This window comes from Labeo rohita, chromosome 13 (assembly GCF_022985175.1).
Source record: "Labeo rohita strain BAU-BD-2019 chromosome 13, IGBB_LRoh.1.0, whole genome shotgun sequence".
Lineage (NCBI taxonomy): Eukaryota > Metazoa > Chordata > Actinopteri > Cypriniformes > Cyprinidae > Labeo > Labeo rohita.
This window is the reverse complement of record NC_066881.1, coordinates 11,633,194-11,641,811: the sequence shown is the minus strand read 5'-3', so window position 1 is coordinate 11,641,811 and position 8,618 is coordinate 11,633,194. Positions and strand designations below refer to the sequence as shown.

The window sequence follows — 8,618 nt, the reverse complement described above, 5'->3', positions numbered from 1 at the left end:
AGAGAACAGCTCATCACCCCATGGAAAAGAGGGGCGGGGTGAGCAGAGCTCATTAGCATTTAAAGGGACATGCAGCGGAATGGCTCGCTGTGAACTGAGCTGTTTTTAACAGGGTAAAAAGGGTGTTGTTTTACACTACCATTGAGAAATTTTAACCAAATATTAAACTATAGACTTTTTATTAAGACCCTAAAGAATCATATCAAATTGTGGAAAATGGGCAACCGATGACCTCTTTAAAGGTACATCTCCGCATCTATAACCAGGGTCTAACGAGCTCTGATGACTGATGATCCGAAAAAAAGTTTATTATAAAAAAAGAACTGCTGAACATCAGCTCACAAAATTAAATATATAATTATTTAAATAAAATATATTGTTTAAACTGTTACTGTCTTGAGTTATTACTTTGGAATAAATGTAAAAAGCTTAAAAACACTAAACTGATGAGATTTAGAATAGCCTATTTATTACATTGTTATTGTACATGAATTTATGTTTAATTTAAACTAAATTTAAGGACTTCACCTCCTCAATTCAGAACACCACTGCAGATACTCATCTGTCTATTATTTATTACCACTTGCTGTTGTTTAGCTATTATTACTACAATGTAGTCTTATTAAACTGTGGCTACATTTTATTAATTTGTTCCTTTATTTTAAATTAGTACAATCAGTGCAATTGTACAATTAATTAGTACAATTACTTCTTCGTTTGTGGTCACAATATCTTGAATGAATATACACTATGAACATTTATGATACTTTAAAAAACAAAACTTCCTCCCCAATTCAAAAAGACATTCTACTGAAACAAAACTGCAAAAATGGATGTCAGTAAAACCAAAACACATTAACATAATGACTGTCCACATTCATAATTTAATGTTTCAATTTTTATTCCTAGCATCAGAAAAACCTAGTTTATCCTGACAATGGCTGTGTGTAGCACCTAAGGCCCTGTCAATGCTTCAAAAGCATCTTAACATAACAAAAAAGTTATTCATTTTTAACAACTTCCCAAATCTTAACAAATAATGCAGCATATTTTGCAACAGCACAATTATAACTCTCATGTGAGTGCAGTGAAAAGCTGTTTTCGCATATGACGACAGTGTTTACATGGATATCTTAAGGCATAGCAGCATAAAAAAAAAACAATTTTCTTTTATGAAAATTGGTTATAAATTGGTTATAAAAAACAGTTTTATTCATTTTAGGTGGACTTACTGAAATACTGGTTTAAAAAATACAAATATATAGACCCCTTGAAAGCTGATGCCTGAAATATAAAATTTTACAACACCCACAGAAATGCAGTGATAGATCTGAGTTACCTGTGACTACTTCAATTCAAATGCTATTGTGATGATATGTTTGAGTGTCTAAACAACACTTCACAGCTATAGAGCATTTGGCCATAACGGAGCTCTTGTCACGCTCAATGCGAGAAGAATGCCAACCATCACACAGTCTATAAGACAGCTGACACAAGGAAGCCAGAAAAGCCTCACATTCACCAGTCAACATATTGAACCGCAGTACTTGTGAGTTATGACTGGCCTCACGCTTACTATAAGTGGACATCCTCACCCTCCCCTCATTCCCAGCGCAGCATGATGACAGAGGTAACTAGTCATTATTAAATCAGGGGAAAGAGAGGCTAAAAATGGATTTTCAGGAATTGCGTGATTGCTCCGTTGGCCCAGATATGAAGGCGTCATACGGCCTTGTCAATCAGCCATCTCAGATCTGTTGGCAGACACACTGCTGTGAACTACTGAATTATTTTAGATGAAAGTGTTACAGGATTATTCAAATTGCCATGCACTTGACTAAAGCAAAAACACATAGCAATTAATAAAATGCAACACTGCCCTCTAGAGGAGAGCCAGATATATATATATATATATATATATATATATACTGCAATGATTTTATTTTGACCCAGCCAGACAGTAATAATAATATAAATTCAGACTTTAATTAACAAGAAACTCAATGAACAGTGTTATCAACTGACCAATAATGGCCAGTAAATCAGGTACTCCAAAGTCATTCTGCCTAAAAGAACAAATGTGTAAAAAGCTTTACTTGAATAATCTCTCACCGAGATATCACAAGCTTCTTTTTTTGGTGTGGGCTCTGTCATTTTTAATCTAATCTGATGTCAAACTGCAATTAAAGTTTTAGAACATGTGCATCCTGGTTTCCTCAATGGGAAAAACAGTTCAAAATATACTAATGTACATTTCGAATGCCTCCTTCCAAAGCCGTGGCAGTGTGCATTACACCTGCAGAGGAAAAGTGGTTCCTCCAAATCTGGATTTATCAGGCAGTTTATATATTACTTTCTATGTGGCAAACAATCATGTTCATACAAACAGACACTCTGTTTCATTTGCTCAAGTAGCTCACTATCTCTTTATCCAGGGTGAAGGCAAAACGGTGGTTGAGGAAGAGGAGCTGACCATGAGGAAGAAGTCTGTGCAACAGTGCGTCCACTCGATCACTTTTCAGCAACACCTGAAAATAACAGCTAAGTCAGCCAAAAAGAAAAGGGTAGCATCAAATAATCAATAGCTTGGCAATCTGCCTTTTTACTTTGAATGCATGTCCCTGTTCACTGTCTGACAACAACTCTGGCCCTAGTCATACAGTAATTGGAAAGAACATAATTCCTAAATAAATTTCTGCAGAAAATATCCCTATGCTGATTGGATTGCTTTTCTGTGAAGGCATTGATCACAATGTAATCAACAGCTTATCATGCATCTCACACAGAATGAGATGTGTGTTCTTATCATTTCAATTGTGCCCACTGCTAGTTTTATTGGTGGGAAGAAACTAGGCCAGCAGACATAAGAAAAACTTGCACTCAAGACTACTTTATAAGATTGCAGGGGTTCAACAGAAGTTCAATTCAGCTGTAACAATAAAAGCAATACAATAGTTTTCAGACTCGAGGCTGCATGAATCTACGCAATGATGCAATGAAAACACCAAACAACTTAAATACATTCACACAGCAGGCACTCAAACGCACAATAATAATAACTTTAAATATATATTAAAATAGAACAGTTATTTGAAATTGTAATATTTCACAATATTACTCATTTTAATCAAATTAATTTATTTGATCAAATAAAGGCAGCCTTGGTGAACATAAGATATTTATTTTAAAAACTATTTAAAAAAATCTTACCGACCCCAATTTTTTTTAATAGTATAATGTACATGTTCCATCTATTGGATACATTTAAATTGATAGTTCACCCAAAAATGAAAATTCTGTCATTAATTACTCACCCTCATGTTGTTCCAAACTTGTAGGACCTTTGTTCATATTAAGAAAACAAATTAAGATATTTTTGATGAAATCTCTCATGAATATGCGTCAAATAAGTTGTTGAAATAAATTCATTATTTTTGTTTTCTTTGCACACAAAAAGTATTCTTTTAGCTTCATAACATGGTTGAACCACTGATGTCACATGGACTATTTCAACAATGTCCTTACTATCTTTCTAAACGTTGAATGTGTCAGTTGTGTTGCTGTCTATGCAGGGTCAGAAAGTTGGATTTTATCAAAAATAACTTAATTTGTGTTCTAAAGATGAACAAAGGTCTTATGGGTTTAGAAGGATATGAGGGTGAGTAATTAACGACAGAATTTTCATTTTTGGGTGAACTACTCTCTGTTAAAAATAAAGGTGCTACACAATGCCATAGAAGAACGTTTTTTGTTTAAATGGTTCCATAAAGAACCTTTAACATCTGAGGAACCTTTCTGTTTCACAAATGGTTCTTTAGATTATAAAAAGGTAAGAAAGAGATGGTGACTTAATGGTTCTTTGTGGAACCAAAAATGGTTCTTCTACGGCATCGCTGTGAAAATCCTTTTAAAGCACCTTTATTTTTAAGAGTGTATCCCTTTAAATGTTGCTGCTGTATTTTACACCCATACTCAAACACACAATCACAGTAAACAGATTAATATGCAAACATATGCAACACATACACAAACATGAACACGCGTGCACACAAACAAGATACTACAATAACAAATGTCTGAAAAAATATTGGACGTCACATTATTATGGTATTTTCATAAGTTTTATAAGTAGGTGTTATAGAGAGCACCATAAAAAATGATTACTAAAGGTGAATATTTTTCACATTAAATAATTGGTAAAGCAATCAGTACAGAGATGTAATTAGTGGCAAAACAACAGAACATCATTCATTCTGAATGAGAGCTGGTGATTTCCAGCAAGCAGAAGTGGCTGCTAAAGCACACCTCTCTTCAACAAGCCACACAGCTGGAGTTATCACTCATAGCTGTACAGCACAAAACATGCTGGATTTGTTAATGTTAATTCTACTAACATTTTTACTCATATTAAGTTTATTTTTGTTAAGTCTTGAACCTTAAGTATGAGTAACACTGTGCTTTCAATGGTTAATTATCGTCATGTTTTGGGCTGTACTAATCGTTCGAACTGGGAAAAACATTTGGAGTACTATAGGCTGCCAAAAGTTTTAACAAATTAAGGAGAAGAGTGCAAAAAACTGAGGAACAAAAGGCATTTTTGGTTGGCCAAACTGTACCAGGATTTCCAGGGCATGAATCTTGACAACATTTTTGTTTGTTCGTATCATTTCCAGTCAGGTAGGTGAAATATTAGGATAATATCTTAATTACTACTGCACGTATGTATCTTTACCACCTATTAACTTTAGTTTGTTAAAATATTGCAGTCTTTCTTGCTTACTAAGTCCTTCTCTATATGATTTAGCAGCTTCCACACATTTTCTCCATGGTTTAGACAGCATAAATGATCAGAACAACGTATTCAGTAGAACATTAACCGTTACATCTGATGCATCTAACCGACCAAACCATGATGTAAGTGCAAACCCTCTATAGCACAAAACATGGATTTGTTATTCTTGGTTTTGCTAAGTTTCATTCATTTTAAGTTTATTTTAAGTCTTGAACCCCAAGTATGTGTAATAGTAATTCTTCATTCTTGATCTACGCCTTCATTAGTCATTACTCCCCAAAAAAATCTCACCTCAGCACCAGGTCCCAGCAGACGTAGCTCCTCCAGGCAGTGACGTGCAATGTTGCGAAGCGCTCCCTCTGCGAGCAGGAGGTTCTCGTGTGGTCTGCACACCAGCGTAAACGCTAGAGACTGAACACCCAGCCACAGAACAACACTCCGATCTGGAAAGAGCTCTGCATTCCCCAGGGAAAACACTCCGCTGTCAGCTTCACCCAGAGCTGCAGCCTCCTCACCCAGCACTGCCTCCACACACAAACTGCCTGAGGCCTCTCTACTCAGAGCCACAGCACTCCTCACCTGCCTGACAGAAAAAAGAAGGGCAGAGAAAAGAGAGAATTGTACCCATGGATACACATACAAAAATGTACCAGTAACCGTAGCTTCTGACAAAATACCACTGTTGCTGCAGTTATTGCTAAAACAGACACTTGGTATTAGTTGGGTAGTTCAACCAGAAATGAATATTCTGTCTGTTGTTGTTGTTCTTGTTTTTGTAGAACATTAAATATTTTGAGAAACGTCATCAACATTCTTCAAAATATCTTCTTTCACGTTCCACTGAAAGTCAGTCATCAAAACAAGATGATGATGATCATTAAACAAAATGATGAGGGGGAAAACATTTGAAAGAAATCTCATATTAATTAATGTAATATTTTGCAGTTGTAGGATTCACTATAAGTATCTGGTGGTTTACCGTTGTGATTTCGCCTCACCTCGCTACCACGTGGAGTTTCTCTTTCTGCAACAGTCGTCTTTGCTCCGGTGTGAAGTCGAAACCATCTCCGGTCTCCGGTCCGAATACGCGGGCGTACAGTATCCGACTCTCGCCTGCGGACAGCGCGCTCGCCGGACACACCGTGTGGATTAAGAAACAAACCACCATATCTGATTTGACAAATCATAAACACCTGAAGAAAATACGCATTTTTATCTCGAGGTGTCGGAAATAAATTAACTTTGTATTTGTGATCAGAAAGTCATGATGCCATTGTGGACAAACTCTGCATGGTCAGTTCCGTGTTTGATCACATGACTGTGAATCAGCTGATCAATTTTGCGCAGTTCTGTTTTTTTATCTCTAGATGGCGCTCTTGGATGACTGATAGCGTTCTAAAACGATGGGACAAATTCTTAAGACACAACACAGTATTCTATTTAACACCAGTGAAAGAAACAATGTATTAAACAGTTTGTTTTAGTATTTTATTTTTTGTTCAATCAGATTTTCTGTAATGGCTAGTTGGGACATAAATGCAGTTTAAAAACTTCTTGTTCTATAACCATAAACATTTATTAGCATAAAAATGCTATATAATTTCTAATATATATATATATATATATATATGTGTGTGTGTGTGTGTGTGTGTGTGTGTGTGTGTAGTTAGTAAAATAATTCAACGGTTTAGCTGCGGTTATATATATATATTGTGGGGATGTTACCTCAAGGTGCAGGGGTCTTACTAATGTGACCTCTTGGGTGTCACAATTATTATCTGTATTATTTTTTATTTGATTTGATTTTATTATTATAATTTTATTTATATATGTATATATTTCTATTTTTATTTCTATTTTATTTATATTTGTTTGTTTGCTTGTTTTATTTATTTATTTTATTTATTTATACTTTTTTGAGATAGGGGATGTTACCTCACAGATGTTACCACAATTTTTATTTGTATTTTTATTTAATTTTATATTTATTTAATTATTTTATTTTATTTTATTTTATTTTATTTATTTTTTATACATTTATTAGTTATTTCTTGGGTGTCACAACTTTTATGTGTATTTTTAATGTAATGTATTTTTTTTTACTTTATTTTATTTTATTTTATTTTTGTCACAATTGTTATTATCTGCTTATTTATTTGTTTATTTTACTTTTTCGAGAAGGGGGTGGGGGTGTTACTTCATGGTGCAAGGGTCTTACAAATATTATTTCTTGGGTGTCACAATTTTTATTTGTATTTTATTTTATTTTTTTAGATTGGGGGGTTGGGTTACCTTCTGGTTGCAAGCAAAATGAAACAAACTTTTATGTTTTGGAAAACTGAGTTTTCACATTTAATAATTAACTAAGTTAATTATTAAATGTGTTGATAATGCTGTTTTTATGCCACTACCAAAGTTTTTCAAAACTTCTCCAGAATGAATTTAATAACATACTAACAAATTAGGATTCAGTATATTCTTCAGTTTGACCTATGTACCTATGAGGTATGCAAATTTTAAAATGTACCCTTTTGACAGAAAGAATGTAACAAGTCTTTAACTGCACAGTTCTCCACCCAACAACATTCTCCAGTGCGTACATGTTAAACAAAGGAGCACGTTAATATGCATACAAAGTACAAAGTGCCATTGATTGAAAACTCAGTTGGACGTATTCAAACACGTGAGTTCCAACAGTCACAAAAGACAGCTGTTTTGCTTAACAACTGCTGGTCATGCTCACTTAACCCATGAGGGAGGAGGACACACATCTCCCCCCACTTCCTGCTACACTCAACTAGCTTACATAAACACATCACATACAGTCAGTTTGATATCCAGATTGTGATATAACAAAAGAAAAATTAACGTTTCTATGCTAGGAAAAAGAGCACTGAGAACAAACTGATAGCCTGACAATGAATGAAAAAAAAGGTTTTACTGAAGATACAGGAAGACAGTGGCGAGAAACAAAAGCCAAGGCCACATTCAGAAGATCTTGCTGTTGCAAAAGCGATAGGATGTGGTTACAATGATGGCAATACTCCGGCCTTTACAGCAGATTCTGGTAATTTTTAGATTCAGAGTCAGGCTAGCAAATCAGAAACACACTGACAATGGAAACTCAGCATGCGTAAGATCCTCTTACTCAAATTAGACTTTTTACCAGCTCTCTGTGGTTGAACTAAAACCACATTTACTAAATATCCAAAGTGGGAAACATAAACTGAAGTTTCAGCTTTCAGACTTAAAAGGAAAAGATTAGACATTGATTCCAGCACACAAACATGATGAATTAATTATTTTAAGGCAGTTCAATTACTACACGCATTACACAATGTGCAGACTGTAAATGTAAAATGCAAATGGTATTTACAGAACCTTAAGGCAAGACACCGCAGGTGCCTATAGGGTAAAAATGGCAACTAATTTTTACCCTAGCTGATTCATCGCAGTACCTTAAGACTAATGTTTTCTATTACAAGTTTTCTGAAATGTGATGATTAAATGCATGAATGAGGCAGTGCATTTCTAAATATGAACAAATTTGCATACATTTCTAGAAAAGAAATCTGAATCCCGAATCCAAAATTCTTGCTTCATTTGGTTGACATATTAAAGTTTATTACAGAGGGGATATTGTGTATCTCGTTCTATAACTCCATTAATGAGAAAATACTGCCAACAAATCACTATTTTAGGAATGTATAATTATATATTCACAACCCATCTGTGAAAACCTTCAGAATATAAAAATGGTTATGTAAGTTCTGGATCATCTGGCTCATTGATCAGCACATGAAAGGACTGTAATGCCTTGCCTTAA

General features: G+C 34.6%; 1 protein-coding gene across 2 annotated transcripts; it reads right to left on the bottom strand.

Moving 5' to 3' along the window:
- Positions 1–553: 553 nt before the first annotated feature.
- ap5s1 (adaptor related protein complex 5 subunit sigma 1) lies at positions 554–6,098 on the bottom strand. Of its 2 annotated transcripts, none has more exons than XM_051125958.1 (3): positions 5,791–6,098; positions 5,084–5,375; positions 554–2,541 (listed from the first exon to the last, which is right to left on the bottom strand). In XM_051125958.1, the coding sequence occupies exons 1-3, from the start codon at positions 5,958–5,960 to the stop codon at positions 2,512–2,514; spliced, it is 492 nt and encodes a 163-aa protein (XP_050981915.1). In that variant the 5' UTR covers positions 5,961–6,098; the 3' UTR covers positions 554–2,511. The 2 variants fall into 2 exon arrangements, with proteins under 2 accessions (XP_050981915.1, XP_050981914.1); XM_051125957.1 differs by having other exon boundaries at positions 554–2,528.
- Between the last annotated feature and the right edge of the window lie 2,520 nt (positions 6,099–8,618).

Coding starts and splice junctions, on each gene's coding strand:
- ap5s1 (XM_051125957.1), bottom strand. CDS start 5,960: ATGGTGGTTTGTTTCTTAATCCACACGGTGTGTCCGGCGAGCGCGCTG. Junction 5,376..5,790: donor AAACTCCACGTGGTAGCGAG/GTGAGGCGAAAT, acceptor TTTTTCTGTCAG/GCAGGTGAGGAGTGCTGTGG. Junction 2,529..5,083: donor TGCTGGGACCTGGTGCTGAG/GTGAGATTTTTT, acceptor TGTTATTTTCAG/GTGTTGCTGAAAAGTGATCG.